This window comes from Paralichthys olivaceus, chromosome 10, assembly GCF_024713975.1.
Source record: "Paralichthys olivaceus isolate ysfri-2021 chromosome 10, ASM2471397v2, whole genome shotgun sequence".
Taxonomy (NCBI): domain Eukaryota; kingdom Metazoa; phylum Chordata; class Actinopteri; order Pleuronectiformes; family Paralichthyidae; genus Paralichthys; species Paralichthys olivaceus.
In genome coordinates, this window is record NC_091102.1 from 11645863 (window position 1) to 11662483 (window position 16621).

The 16621-nt window shown below is 40.3% G+C and overlaps 1 protein-coding gene across 3 annotated transcripts in view; it reads left to right on the forward strand.

Moving 5' to 3' along the window:
- The first annotated feature begins 7214 nt into the window (after nucleotides 1-7214).
- Nucleotides 7215-16621, forward strand: part of fign (fidgetin) — a 33023-nt gene continuing 23616 nt past the window's right edge. Inside the window, exons 1-2 of one of the 3 annotated variants that reach the window (XM_020089836.2) lie at nucleotides 7216-7585; nucleotides 8322-8476. In XM_020089836.2, coding sequence (XP_019945395.2) covers nucleotides 8452-8476 — 25 coding nt within the window. In that variant the 5' untranslated portion in view covers nucleotides 7216-7585; nucleotides 8322-8451. Of the gene's footprint in view, nucleotides 7586-8321; nucleotides 8477-16621 lie in introns of all 3 variants that reach the window. The other 2 variants (XM_020089835.2, XM_069533154.1) reach the window with 2 other exon arrangements.

A 16621-nucleotide genomic window follows, 5' to 3' on the forward strand; every position in this document is an offset into this window, starting at 1 on the left:
CCCTATTTGGGAATTGGTAAAGCGTACAGAGAAATAGACTTGGGATAGAACACCCTGGCAAATTCCATTTCACATCTGAAGTGGTCTACTTGTGAAAGATCATTTGGTTTGGAGTGAGTAAACAGAGGGGACTCCATCGCTCTCAATGACTTATGTGTGAAAGCTGGGGATTACAGCCGATCAGGAAGTCTTGGCTTGCAAAAGCATTGGCTTGCAAAATGAATCCAACTCTAGGCACTGTGTTTCACAAGCCTCTTCCTCTCTCACATTTGTCCGAGCTATATATACCAGGCTGCACATATGGTGATCTCTTCCACATCGACTATAAATATGTTCTATGTATTAATGATTACTGATGCTTAGTCTCTTGTAAATATTTTCATGGCACCGAAGAACAGAGGAATAAATAACAGCAACATGAAAATGAAAATTGCCAATTTAGATTTTTTAGAAGATGTTTTACTCACTAGTTCCATGGCTGAGATACAAAGATGTGGCTTTACACAAGAGTCCAAGCAGCACCTGTGTTTAACCATCAGACCCATTTGAACCCTTAATGCATGAGTGCAGTACATCCCTACACAATTAGGTGTTAAAATAACATTGATTTTGAGCTCTTAAAACATACACCTTCAAACACATTTTCTTTCAATAATTTATAAATTAATCTAAGACTTTTACATTCAAAATGTACTGATATGGCGATATCAGTGCATATTTTGTGTAAGATTCCTTGACTTTGCATATTATAATTTTCATGTTTAAAATGCATAATGTTTTGTGTTAATCATAAACTATTAAAAAATGCTGTGAATAATGTGGGACGTGTAGTTTAAATCCCCCAGTTTAACAATAGGATCTTAACAATTCTAAAAGAAATTAAGGAAATATCGCTTTTATTGTAAACCTGTTTGCACACACAGCTACAATATTCAATATTATATTAGTCAATATGAAACCATGGGGTATTTAGGTAATAACTTTAATGTTTGACTTAAAGTAAAAAGTTTTAACTAATGTTACTATTAAAAAGATGAGACAAAAACACAATAAATTGTTTATACAAAGGGGTAAAAACATCATTTAATTTAACATATTTTCATGGTTTCTTTCAACTGTCCTCAAATGGCATCAAAACATTATGTTGTGGGATCATGAAGGGATTCTGTTTTGGGCAGGATAGCACTAGCCTGTGATGGGCAAAGGGGCACTGAGTCAATGTGGAGCTAATGAAGCTAATAAAAGGGAGAGATGTGAATTGTATGACATTAGTATTAAGTGAACTTGCCTCGATATAAAAGGCTACAAAGGAGGATAGTTGTAGAGCTGATGATATCTAAATCTATGACAATAGCTTAAATTATATTTTATTGTTTGCAAAAATAAAGTTTAATTGTAAATTGTCAAGTTTGATACGTAATGTTAGCAGTGATTTAACTTAATTTAATCAGTTTAGGAAACTCCTAATCTTCAGAGGAACTAAGCTTAATTATTCTAAGAATTAGATAAAACACTTAAAAATTGTAACTAAACACATATTTATCTAATAACCGACAAGTTATCTTGAAATGAAACTGCTCATGGATACTGTATCGTCCTTCAAATGCACCACTAAAAGGGGAAAAAAGAGAAAATAGACCTGAAATCCAAACTGGGATAGTAATGTGTTACTGGTGGTGAATACCTGAACCCCAGCTGAGGGTAGACACTGGCTGCTATCACAGATCCATCAAAGCAGCAGAGGCTGTCTCTCCTGATGTGGACTCCGGCATGGGCTCTGCCTGCTGCTGTGAGCGGAGGCCTGCTCTGCACTGTCCACTGGCTCCAAGCCAAACTGCCCCCTGCTCCGATTGTCCTTCACCCTCCAAGCTCTGACGCCCGCTATTCAATTAATATATAGTAACTTTGGGAGCTGCGCTTCAAAAGACGCTTTATACAGTTTCCAGCATCAGGAGCGTGCGTCTAAATGTCCCTTCAGAGGCTCTTTAAAGTTGATCGTGACGAGGAGACAGCAGAGAGCCTGCACACGAAACTGTTTTTGTCATGCTTTCTGGCGGACCATATGACACCGTGCTGTACAGTATGCCTTGGACCAGACTTTCGAACAGTCTCTGCATCATCTGGTGTATCTGTCACATCCACAATTACATTATTGCTGTTTCACTCACACGAGCCACTGTGTCAGAGCTCTCAAAACCAAACAGATGGAGCTAGTTGGCAACAGACGGCATGCAAATCATGGATCATTTGATTGGAGATCTTATTTAATTATTCAACCAAGTGGCTGTCTTGGAGGAGGCTCAATGCATGCTGCCTAATGTGCAATATGTGTAAGCAACTGTTACAACACTCAACTAATAATGAGCTGTACAAAGATGAAAACTGAGGCATTGTCTAAAGAGTCTGTGCAGTGTACATGAAATAACTGGTGTACTTGTTATTTTCCAGTTTATGAGCTGATGAATGCTGCTTCAACCACTGGGCATTCTGCCTTCAGTTTTAACTTTGTAAAACATAATGCAGTGATGAGTAGGAGGCAGCTGCAATTCTTGATTTCTTTATGGCTGCATTGTATTACATATAACACACTCACATATCAAGCACACGCAAGAGCAGCTCATTAAATATCACTACAGCCCAGTTTCAAGTGTGTATGTTCATTTTGCACGAGCCTTGTGAAACCTTGAAACACGGCAGGACTGGAGAGGCAGCACTGACAATGAAGCAAAATTACAATCATGTGGAACGACACCAAGGATTTCAAGTACAGCGAAGTGAATTCAATGAAAATTTAGCGCTGGCTGAAATAGTTTGCAGAAAAACAAAATGAGCTGTATTTAACATTCAGGCACATTGCTGAAAAGTGACAACTGCTTATCTCCATGGAGATCAATAATGGCTGCGGGATCATTGTGTAAAGTGTCTGCAGGTTTAATGCAGATAGGATGTCATTATTATTTTCTTTCTCCTAATGACCATCATTATGCACGGACACTGATTGAATTCCATTTGTTACCTACGTTTGAGCCTGAGTGGAATAATTACCATTTAAGTATCTCCATTAAAATTCATGCACGGATGTTCATACTCAGACCTTCTTTTAAAAATAACTAAAATATTCTTTGAATACAAAATGCTGCGGATATAACCCAGCCTTAGCTTTCATACTTCACGCATGCAAGTGTTATTAAAGCGTGTGGTCTTTTTTAGCTTGTAGGATTTTCTTTTCTTTTTTAATCATGACAAAAGAAAGGCAAGAAACGGTTGCTGCCCGGTTGCCATCAATGCAACACACTCTCTTAATATTTAATTAAAATGGATCTGCTGGTAAGTGTGATCAATATCCAGTCCCCTGTCTAAATTGCTTTTTCAACCTCTTGTGTCACATTCAAAATAAATATGTTTTAATAGTTGCATGCACATCTATTAGATTTATGTTTTTATACCACCAGATAAAAGGTGACTGTGTTGTATTGAGGTATTAGTGCGCATTTCCGCTGTTACCCAAGCATGAATGTGATTTCCTCCTGCTCAAAAGGCAAACTCATTCATAGTAAATAAACCTGTTGGTTTATCCACCAGTGCATGAATTCAGCACCAATAAGAACGTGTCACTTCTTGTTTCTTGTGTTGCTACTGGTCATCCTGAGTGTCCAGAAGCCCAAGTGGAAGTATCCATGTTTATGTTGCAGGTAAATAAGGATGCCTCTTCCCTAACAGAGCCATCTTTCTGTAAATACACGGCTGCGGCGGAACGGTGAGCCGGCACAGGAGAGCAGCGAGGGGATTTGGCCACACCTAATCAATCACTGACAGATTACTGCTAAAGCCACTTCCATACACATTAAAGAGGGACAAATGCAGAATTGCAACTGAACAAGTTCTAGTTTTAAGCCAACAGTGGGACTTCCTGGTGATTTATCAAAGTCACTGCTGCTGAGCGGCACGCCTGTGTGATTGTAGTTCACAGCAGACAGAACTGAGGCACAGCATTGAAAGGAGTGTTTATGCCCTCAGCTGTGGCACTGTCAGCCTTGTGGAATTTACTGTAAATCACATTGCTTTTATTGCAAGATTTAGTAGCTTATCCTCTGTGGGCTCTATTCACTTCAAGCTTGTCCCTATTAGGACTTAAGCTCCAGCCTATACTGGGACTCGGATACACATCTTGAAATAATGTGGGAAATCAAGCCTGTAATTCTTCACTTTTTACACATCTTTCATCCCATAATAGCCGCTGCCCCTTTTGTAGTAAAAATGTTTCATTGCAGATACTAGACGACAATCGTATGCCTCGGTGTCTTGCGTCTTATGTCTCCTCAGAGATCTCTATATCCGATAGCCCAGAGATATGCAATCTGGCAAATTATGTTGTTTACAGCGCTGCTCCATGAAAAGCCCCCAAATCAGATTTGGTCAAGTTGTTAAATGTCTGAAAAGGAAAAGCACCAGGGATATAACTTGATTTTTTTTTTTTTTCAGTTGAGGTTTGATGGCTATTATTGCACAATATTAAACAACAATCATAGTAAAGATGAATCAGTAAATAAACAAACCACTGACCAGGGGAATAGAAAAGTTCTGTTTTATATCTATGATGCATGCATGTGAAAAAACAAAGACACCACTCAGCTGGTTCCTCCAACAAAGTCGGTCTTTACTGAAATAACAACCACCCAGGCCAGCAACATGACTGGAGTGATCACACATGACACAAGAGTCTGTAGGCAGGAGGTTAAAAAACAGCCAGTCACTTGCTCTAAAACCCCCAACCTCATTCCTGGGGAAATTAACCATCTTTTCTCAGTGTGTGCGGTGTGTGTGTGTGTGTGTGTGTGTGTGTGTGTGTGTGTGTGTGTGTGTGTGTGTGTTTATATGTGTATGTATGTATGCATGCTTGCTGGATAGGAAAGTGGGTGTCAGCAAATCTTGTAAATTCAGAGTGTTTTCTAATTATAGGTGAAATAAATTTAAAGACATATCACCTTATATTCATCTATAAATTACTCTTGTGTAATTAAAGCAAAAATGCGAATATGTGTTTTTCATTATATCCCAAAACAACATATAACATCCTAAAATCTTTACTTCAACCAAATATAGTCTGAAATTGTCTGACACCAAATCATATATTTTTCCTCAAGGTTTGATCCATGTCAAGGAGGATTCAAGTGTGTGATGGACATGAACTGTGATCCCTGTAGCTGTATGTGCGGGTGTACGCATGATGTGTGTATTGACGTGCCGTAGCAAGAGTTCAGGGAGGCAGCTGAGCAAAATAATTCAGAATGTCCTGCCTGCTGACACAAGGACAAAGGCACAGACTGAACATGCCCATATGAGGAAGGAGACAATGGACGTGGCCACACCTGGAAATGCACTGCTGTTTTTTTTTTTGTTTTTTTTCACCGTGACCTCCACAGCACACAGAGATTTTCACAGGCTGTTCCTACAAGCGTGGACACTCGCTTCTGGTCAGCTGAGTATTAGCACGATATTGTTCAACTATGGCCAGAAAATTACCTGATGAGCGCTGGCATCTTCACATTAGCAGCCGATTGGATGAACTCACAAACACTATGTTATTATGGTGACTGTTTGCTTCTTCGGATCTCTAAATGTTGGACTATTGACAAAATCAACTGACAAAATCTGCCTTTTTTTTGTCTCTAAATAACTCGAGTTTATGCATGTTATTTTTCGAAGACAAGCTATTCTTGCTGGGATGAAAATAAGAAACAATCTCTTCATACTGTACATGACTGACACTGGACAGTATCTGCCACTGTCTAGAACAGCTCCATGTCCTGCCTTATGGGTAGGATTTCTCCAAAGAGCTCATGCAGTCAGAATTAGCATGGCGCAGTCAAGGGAGTTCTGAAGGCTGAATCAATGCATCACTCCCAGGGCCTTGGGCATGGATATGAAGGGGCATAATGGGACTTTTGGTGCCGATCCTCATATCATGTGTCTAACCAGGGTCTTCCTGCAATGCCTCCCCAAAGGAGAAGAGATCACCTCACCCTTCAAGGCTGTGTGCAGATAATAGAGAGAGGCTGCAGAACACCCTGGAAAAAGAATGTGTCAAAACAAGTTTTTAAAGCAAAGTATTTTTACATATTTGGTAGAGTTGAGAGGATTGATACAGCCTTCACATTTGCCTGCTAAATATTGAGCAGCCAGCAGCTTGGTATAAAAATTTAAAACATAGGAAACAGCGAGTCTGTCTTAACATAATCATGCCCACCGTCACTGCTACAGTTCACTAATTAACATTTTAAAGTATTAGTTGAATCCACACAAAAACCAAAGTCTATCAACAACAAACAGTAGTTTTACAGGGGGAATCTTTCCTGGCTGGTTTCTGTCCTTGCTGTACAGTTTCCAGGCAACCTGCGGCATCTTCAAATTCCCCTTATATCTATTCTTTATGCTAAGCTAAGATCGGCTGTGATATTTCAGGTCTATTTTCTCATATTTAGTGAGCATGCATAAGATAGGTATCAGTATTAACTTCCGAGGCTGGAGATATTCTAGCTTGCGTTCACCTAGACAACCAGATGTGTTGTGAGCGTAACTTTTCACATGCTTACTATTACACGTGTATTATGCAAGTTACTGGTGTATTCCACTAGAAGGCACACCACAAGAAATCTAAACTTACAGAACTTAAAAAAAATAGCATAAATTATCCCAGCGCCAGAATGAGGTATGTGAGGCACTTAAATCAAAAACATTGTGGTAATGGCAGGGATCTGCACCCACACTCCCCCTACTGTTCATGTGTGTATTGCAGCTCGCAGACACAGTATTGATTTCTGAAGATATGCACAACTGCTGCAACAACTGGACGCAGCTTTAGTGAGACAGCCATGATTCATATGTTTAAAAAAATCTCTGGCCTTAGTCTTAGCAAAAAAAAATATTGCTTTTACAGCGACAAAGCATGACCCATGGAATATAATCAGTTGAGGATATTCCAGTAGTTTGGTGAGATTCATTTTGAGGTTAATTTAGATGATTCCAAATAAGTAGTACAAAGTATTGTAGATCAGTATTGAGGTTATTCTTCAAATCTGCAGACCAGTGTTAAGCAATTCATTTTTAAAGCTGATCACATGTTTAACATTATTTGTATTTAATAAACATAGTTTAATTATGTTTAAATATCAATAATGATATCAGAATGAGCCAGACGTGCACAGTGCAGGGCAGAAGAAGTCAGGTTCCAGCACAGTATATTTATTTAGTTAATACATCGTGTCGGCTGTAGCTTAATGTCACTATAGTCTCCTGTGTGAGCTGCTGCTCATTAACGTGGCTCCTCTTTGAATTTGGCTCCTGCCTCAGAGAACATGCGCAGTGCGCAGCAGCGCTGCCTTCAGTCAGCGGAGCAGCTGTCCAGGGTTTGGAATTCCAACATGGCAGAGGCTGTGGTCAGTCTTCCCCTCACTAACTTGGAATGGTTTCAAATGGCGAGCAGCCGCGTTTAACCCCCAGCGAAGCCGTTCGTCTGCGCCCTCAGCACCGGATCGATGCCGCTGTGAAACCCGGACGCTTCCCCTCTCCCCGGTCACCTACACAGGTAAGTCTTTATCTCCTGTGTGAGTCAGCGGCGCTAACAGTTACAGGGAGAGAGAAACGGGAGCAGCTCCGTGCGCGCAAAGACACCGTGTCGCGCATCACGGAGCTGCAGTGCAGCGCGCGGCCGGTGTGGCTCCTCCAGAGCGCAAAAGAATCCTGGTCATTACTTGTCAATAATAAGCAGCGGTGTCGGGATCAGAGGGACGCTGCAGATAATGCGTCCGAGGAGAACGCACACGGCCGGAGCCAATAACTTTCCCAAAACGAGAAGTTTGTCTTTTTTTTTCTGCATGTCAGCCTGAATAAAACTTGCAGCGATAACCGCAGGCGGGGGGTTAATAGACGGCTTGTCATTGCAGCTCTTAGTGGGACAACTGCTGGCAAGTAATCTATTTTAAAAGTAAAGGCAGGCGAGGAGGAGGAGGAGGTGGGGGTGCATCACGCTGGTTTAGCCTCTTCCTCTAATGGGCGGCATGAAGAATGTGTGTTTTATGTCATCCAGTCCCCTCATGCTTCCTATTCTCCTGTTTCAACTCGCGCAAAGAAGTGACAGGCTCCAGCCGTGCCTGCAGTGTGCCTCTCGCGTCCAAAGAAGAAAACAATCCACTTTATGCTCCCATGTTCCGTTTTTTCCTCCGTCTTGCATTGTTCCAAATTACACGGCCCCTAAATGAATAGGATCCGAGGGAAGAACACGCAGGGGACCGTGCGTTTTTTAATGTTGTGAAATCTGATAGCTGCAGGAAAGAAGAAGGAGAGAAGAGAAGAAAAGAAGTGCCTGTAATGAGAAGCAACCTTTGGAATTCCTCCTCGTGAAAAATCCGATTCTGCTGTTTTTCCCCCTCTCTTGTCTTTAGGCTTGAAGACATGATCACTAGCACCAGTATTTATGGTATGTTGATTTTTGTAATTATCTTCACTGATTTCATATTTGCCATGTTTGGGGAAAAAGAGGCTGTTGTTGCAGTAATGCATTTTTTTTCTTTGTGCATGCATGCTTCATCTTACAAAAGTTAACTTAATCCAGGTTATAACATTTTCATGACCACAGTCCAGCGATGAGTACACATTATGTGATTAATTCTATATTATATGGATCATAGGATCAATAAGGTTCAATTTACTGAGTGATGGTTAAATATCTCAGATGCTTTGGTTTCTTGCTGGTTTTTCTATATTATTTCACTGCTTTCATATTTTTGCATGCAAAACTTTAAAAAAAATGATATTTTGGCCAATGCACATAATGGATGTGAATATACCCAGAGGGGCTGTTAAATTAAATTTGGAGATTAAATTCTAAACTTACTTATTTTAAACAGTTTTCTGTGTGGAATCACACTTAATGTAAAAGTATTCAAGATTATATTCTCATAACTGCTTGGAAAATTATTAGCTCATGCTAAAATACTGTTATTTGTATAAAAACTAAATATAATGACAGTGTCTGTTTTTTATCTATAGTTTGAGATTAATAATTATAAATATGAAAGACAAGTGGAAAGTAAATAGTACAAAAAAAACCCACTTACAAGAATGCTCTAACATGTCGAGACTGTCAAACCCCTTCTGCAATAGATTTGGAAAACACACACTTGTGAACTTATTCAAAGTTTAATTTATAAAGTTGCCATGTTCTTTTTTTATTTACTTGTCACACTCTGTAACAACTTGCCGGGGAAACTTTGAACTAATTTGCTCGCAAATTGGTTCAAAGGCAGCGTCAGAAATAGCTGTTACTCATGTTCCAGTGGAAATGCTTTGTGACAAGCCAGTAAATGGATCTGAGCGTGGACACAGAAGTCAGCAGAAGTAACAAGTTGTGCGCTGTCTCTCTTTTTTTGCAAACACTTTGTCCCAAGTTAACCTTTCCCCACCTCCGTCAAACAATTTACTTAATTGTGTTCGCACATTTCATTTGCATGTTTTGCTCTGAGAGGAAATTAACATCATCAGCAGCGAGCTGAAGTATGTTTTTACTCCTCTTCAAAAATAACAGCATTGCAGCATCTGTCACTCAGTGGGAGGAAAAAAAGTGTACATTACTACCACATTCATTATGTGTGAGTGTTTGGTTGTGATGTGTTTTTTTGTGAAGTGGGTTTTAAATTTGTTGGTTAGATTTTTATGTTATTTCATATTTAGACCTCCCCCACCCCCACCCCACATCACCATGCATGTGTGATGTGATATTTTTTTATTGATTTGAGCTGCAAAGATATGGACACTGAGGAGAAGGGAAAATTGTTTATTTAATAGAAATTGAAATCTGTATTGGCAGTTTGCATATATCTATACCACCTTGCATGTATAGTCTCTTCAAATGTATGATTTGTTTTTTTGTTCCTGGATGATTTAATTGCAAACTTCTAAAAAAATCACGGATGCATGTATTGTCACTTTGCCGTGCACAAACCTAATTTTTGCAGAAGTTGGAGTTTGAAAACACAGTGGAAGAGCAGATGTATCTTTTAAATCACAATGGATCTGCACATAACAAACAAATAATGATCTTTTTGCAATTAGAAAACCCTCCTCTCATAGATTTAATCATAAGTGTACTAATTATTAAGTACCTGAGGATATTAATCAGTTCAAGGCCCTGGAAAGGTTGGTGTGTGTGTGAGCTCCTGCAGTGTGAGGTGGTGCTCGCAGATCCTTACTTAACCCCAGACACCTCTGCTGTGCATGGGTAGAAGCTTGACAGCTCTGTTAATTTCTGATAGGGCAGCACTTATGATCGCAATCTAAACTGTTGCTTGTCATGAATCTCTGTGCTGCAATTCAATGACAGATACTGACCCTCCGGTCTTTATCACCCTCTTTACACAATGATACACACGTTCACACCACAAGAGCTGATAATATCTGGAAATAATAACAAGAAGTTGTGTGAATTATTTCACAGTGACACTGGGAGAGATATGTTGAAATATACTTGTTATTTTTAGTCATGTTGTGTTGACAAAGGAATTACTTGCAGATGGTAGCCAAAGCAGAGGTTTTCAATCCCACAGTACAGTCATTGCACCGTTCACAAGCTATTTATTAAAAAATTATATTAGGTAATTAAGAATTTTCTTAATCATCTCTAATGCGGCTTTAGAAGCTCACATTTATTTTTTGTGCACCACATAAATCGAATAAAATTTCCAGGAATTCAGATTTGTTCAACTCCTATGGTTGTTAGAACATACGATATACTCCTGATGAATTGTTAGGTGAATGAATCAAAAACAATCTCTGACTTATTGGTGTCATTAGTGTGAAGTGATTTAGCAGCTCTAAATCTTCTGTTCACAATCCGAAGTGCACATGTAACACTGCCAGCGATGGCTTAAATTGACAGCATGACTTAAACCATAGGGGAAGTGGGGCACGGCCACACTGACACGTTATACATGTCCGCTAATGATGACAATTAAAGGCAGTTCCTGGATGCCTCGAGCTGCCTCTGTGTGTATACACCCCCTGGGATGTCTGCAGGAGCTGCTGTAAATTGATGAAATGTTCATCTTTACAGAGGGATCTATTTGTCATTAACTACAAGAAAATCCCACTCAGGCTCCTGACTATAGAGATCAGTGAAGGATTGTCATCTTTAAGCAAACATGTTAAGTGGTGTCTTTTCATATGAAGAGCGACTGAAGTCCCCGGTGGAGTCAGACTCCATGAAGAAAAGAAAAAAAAGGCACAAAAATCTAAAATTTTTCTTCTAAGTATTCAACATGTTCCCCCCTCCTCCTCTCCTCCCCTCTCGTTCTCTCCCTTTCTCCGTCTGTCTCCCTCCCTTGTATCCACATCGCTGTCGTTTCCCTCATGGCAACTCGCTATGTTATCTTTGTGTGTTTCTCTCCGCGCTGACAATCCTCGCAGTGATCTAAGTTGGACTGCATTAGAAAGTGGAGGCAGCTGTCTGTTGCTATACTGAGGGACGTGTTTGCTCTACTGCAAAGATGAAGGACCACGAATCCTTGACATCCTCCCTTTTCTCTCCCCTCCTCCTCCTCCTCCTCCTCTTCCTACCATCTCATTTAGACACAGCGACTGTCTGCTCAGACTTGTTTTTTTCCTCTGAGTGACAGCATATGGCATAGACATTTTCTAAAATGCATGTGGCTACCATTGGCTGCTTGTACTTACCCTTCACATGTCTCCTAGCTACAGGTCTGTCATTTTTTCCTCTAATTCAGACAAAACCCAGTTTAATTAAGGTGAGCAGATCTGAGTGGATAAAGCAACACGGGCTGTATTTATGTCACTGTAACTCGTTTTATTGTCACATACATAATGTATTTTTCAAAGGAATATGTGCGTACATAAATGGTGCATGTGTGTTTGTGTGCACATTCTATGTGTGTGTATGTGTGTGCATACTGGTCTGCCTGCCTTTTTGTCTTTGTGCTTTTTTTTTTCAGAACCACTTTTTTGGAGGACCGAACAGCTTTTTCTCTCTAATTCTTTTCTTTCTTTTTTTTAAGTAACGTATCTCTCCCATATACATGCTGTGACGTTATTATGATCCATGCCATATTGCATTATGTGCTTATAGGACCTTGGGGTTACTAAATGACAGATTATAATAGAAACACTGTCGTAAGTCATGTTGTAGAGCTGGTTTATTCAGGCCATATGTGCCAGCCAGGCATATTATTAATACAGAGTACACAGCATTAACAGCATTCACAGCTTAAACTCCTCGTCCTCCTCATTTCCACACATGGAAACAGAGGCTTTGTTTCATCTCCTTCACTTGAAGTGTGTCTGCACTCATAAGAAGACAAGGCAGCTCCGTGCCTGTTGGGGATTGGCTAGAATAGACAATCCCCAGGTGTACTAAACTAGGTTTAGCACTAAGGCTTTTAATCTGGACTTGTAGGAGATTCATGTGCATTCATAGATTTGCCTCTGTAATTATCATACCCCCAGTGGCAGCCAAAGAGATGTTTGCCTAAATCACTGATGTCCTCATTACACTGTTTACATTTTAATTAGACATGCACAGTTATTCTTTCTTTTTCTTTAGTGGACAAAATGATTGGAGGTTTTCCTTTCTACATGGAGTGTTGCCTGGTTGTTCAAATTTTGCAAAAATAACTGTCCACACTTGTCTTCTTAATGTTGACTCTTTACGTCTCCTCGAAATGGTCTATATGATGTTTTCTGTACGAAAGAATATAATCAGTAGAATCTGAATCAGAGTGGCAGTAAATAACTCTAGACAAAAGATTGAACATATTTGTCCACAATAAGCAATGCTACTGTTTCCATATATTTAAATTACGTCAGCAAACATATCTTCAGCTCAAGGACCATGATTAACAAAATCCACAATGGCATGATTTTTGAAAATCGCTGGCACTTTGAGCCGTCATTGTGCGTCTGAGTGCTGTTGCTTATCATTGAATAACCTTGGTGAGGAGAGGTGTTTTTTCCTGTCCTTCTTCCAAGGTGTTTTTTATTATTGACGTGCTGTTGGTGACTTTTGTATTGTGGGAGAGCAGCGAGCCTTTCACTAGAGGATAAGAGAAAACTGTATTTGCTCTATTGAAATTCCCCCTGTGTTCTCGCAAAACACTGTCTGACTAATCTGGTAATCGAGGCCGCCATTTTACCGGACTGAAAACCCATGCAACTGGAGAACCTTGAAGTACTTTTTTTTCTCTTCACCTCACCGCATTTGTCTGTTTTATCGGTTATTCTAAGGAGTGCAAGTTTGAAATATGCACTTTTCTTTAATGCAAATCTTCAAAGTTTTCTCGATATTGTGCTACCTGTATGGATATAACCTCTTAAAATCATAAAAAAAGGGTGGCATCCTACTGCTGAGATACAACCTCTAATTTTATTGAAAAATATGTTCTAAGAAAATATATATAATATATAAGGAGATAAAAAGAAAATTTGTCCACAGCTAGTGTATGTTTCCATTGTGGTAATGACAACATAATAGTGTTAGAATTCATGTATTAAAATACATGCTTGAATTAACTTTGATATTCATATTCAGGAGCGTGCATGGATTTGCTTTGAATATAAAAGTTCATCTTTTGACTGTTTTTCATCCTCTCATTCATCACACCCCATGCTAATTGCCTCAAATTGATATTTGAGACAATTAGCTAAAGCGATAATCAGACGAGATGTGAGCTACCCGTGTTATTTTTTTTTGGTTTTTTTCCCCCACTAAGTTCTCAGCGATTCATTCATCCTCGGGAGGCGACGGGTGGCTGACAGGTTGGCATGGTGCCAGGTACTGGGGGGGGGGAGGAGGAGGATGGGTCGAGGTCTCGCCTGATGGTGTGGAGAGAGGAGGGGGAGGTGAGAATGACCAGAGGGAAGGAAAGGAGGAAGAGAGGGGGGTGTGGAGGGGTAAGTACCTGCTGCCATGGAGGTTCAAGGTGTCAGGCTGCGGAGAGGCAGCGGGTGTCTGCGGTGACACTGTAACGTGACCACAGCCGCCAGTGAAGAAGTGAGACAGGAGGGCTTTTTACTCGGGGATAGATAATGATGCAGTGTATTTCTTTACTTATTAAGTTGTATGGTGTTGTGTTAGTAAGCTGCATAAACCAGAAACTAGAAGGGCACACAAATACTGTAGCACCTACCTCCGCCAAGTCTCAACAGTCCCCTTATGAAAACCATATTTAAATTCACTGATCTGGATTTATATTTTTTAATGAGGAACCATTAATTATTATCTGAGAAATCAATGAAAATATGGATGTTTTTTTCACAATGTAATTGAAAAAAAAAAAAAAATCTGCTTTCCCCTCATCCTAATCTGCACCAAAATGCTTCTTTCTGGACCCATGTCACAGTTCAGTAGTTTCTTGCATAATCCTGCTAAATAGTAGACAAAAAAACAAACAAATTGAGACTAAATCATTCACCTTGGTGGAGGTAATAACCGTTGTTTGCTTCATGGTGGGTGTCAGGAGGTGGAGGTGAACCGCGACTGAGAAGCTGCTCTCAACAGTTGCCCGTGCACAGAAATAATTAAACATGAAACAGTGAGAAATATTTCTCTTTTGACACCACATGTAGATAATTTGATTTCATAAATTTGTATAAATGGCCTAAGTGAATAGTCACTGGAAGTCTTGTTTGGCGTGTGGCCTATTGAACAGTCGCTTTTAGAGTCTACATGGAATTAGATGAATTTAAATCATAAAAAAACATATGCAAAAAATAAAAGAGCACTCGAGAGTTCAGCATCATCACAGATCTTTATGAGGACTGACACTTCTTTTGTGTTCATTATCAGGAATTCACCTTGGGGAGTCGTGTTGACTTCGCGTGGTCTGAAATAGCTCTTAGAGTGGACTGCCCCACGCTCACTCGCTCTCTTCCTCTCGGAGTATCGGGGGATGCAAGGTTGAAAGGCCAAATGAAGGTTTCACAGTTTTTACTCCCACTTAAGCAAAGGAAATTAAGCTATTTTACTGTTTGTGTTGCGTTGGATGTTACATGCAACAAACAAACGTTATAACTACAGTTTGCAGTCGTAAAAAATCTGTGTTTTTCCAAACAATTTAACGTTTTTTAGCAATTTCCACTGATGTGTCAAACTTGATTTGCCCACAGATCATTTCTTTCACAGATCACATTTACAAAAGTAAAATGGGTTAATAGCCTTGCAAACAGTTTATAACAGACTTTCTATACAGTGCAGAACAATAGTAGATTAATTTACTCAGAGCGTGATGTTTCTGCAGCCCAAACCCTGACTGCATCGCCTCTCCCACATCTTTAAATGGATCCCATGAGTCTTCAGCTCTGTTGTTCCCATAATTCATTTCAAAACTTCCATGCAGCATGGAGAGGCTAGAGGGGTGAAAAATAATTTTGTGTCTGAAAAAATTGATGTAGAGCAAAGTCACTGTTTTATGCAAAGTGTGCCATGCCTTGGGAGCATGCTGGCGTACTGTTGGAGGAGTGTGGGCCAAAGCTAAGGATGGACCACGCGCATGTGTGTGTGTGTGTGTGGGTGTGGGTGTGGGTGTGTGCATGCATGCGTGTGTTTCTGCCTCTGTGTCTATGTTCCTGTCAGACTGTCAATTGGCCTAATGTGGCTCCCAAGAGGTACCTGGGGGAGACCCATCTAGCACCCAGTCAGCCTCCGCTGGCGGCCAAGTAGTGACAACGGGTTCCCACAGAGAGAGGAAGTGTCATAGTATGTATGTAAACTAGTGACAGATGACTGGAGACATGTGGCCTGGAGACACTGGGCCTGAAAGTAAAAGCAGATTTGCCTGTTCGACTTCTTTTCTTTCATCCCACTTGAGACTTCAGAGAGTGAGCATCAGGCTCCGTAACAGCTTGGAATACATTGACAACAAGTCAAAGATGTGAATAAAAAGGATGCAAATCATTTGGCATGAAAAGACACGGGCTATGTGCAAAGGTTTTGTTTGCCTTTGAAAGACGGCAGCAAAGGAGTTCGGAGTTTTTTAGTGTGCAGAGCTTCAGGCAGCTTTTCTAGGCCACAGGTCATGTGGGTCAGTGTTACACTCCCCGCAGCCTCACTTCAACCTTCGGTCTGGAAATAGAACATGCAACGTCACCCAGCCAGGAGGGAGGTAGATTCCAGACCTCAGTGGCCACGGGCTGCACATGTGGAATCTGCTCATGTAGTTGACCCCAAGTGTTTGAAACTCAGAACGCTCCCAGTAGGGTATTGTTTTTTCATGCATACCCAAATGAGCAAGGCTTTTTACGAATTGCCTTACACAAAGTGGACCACTATACTTAGACTGTACTGTCGGCCGTTCACAATTCATCAAGGGAACACGCAGTAGCCGGAGGCAGATTTGTTAACAGTATGCACATAACCTGTAAGAGAAGCAAAAAACTGTGCAGTACATTTCTTTTATTACATTTTTCAACCAGCAGGATATTTGCCTACTTTACTTTATTAAGTATTCAATGTAATAGATAGAAAACTGGCACACGTAACATAGACATTCAACCACTGTACAGTAAAGAGGCAAACATTTCTTCAGGATTTCAATCAATGTCCGACTGAGAGGAACCT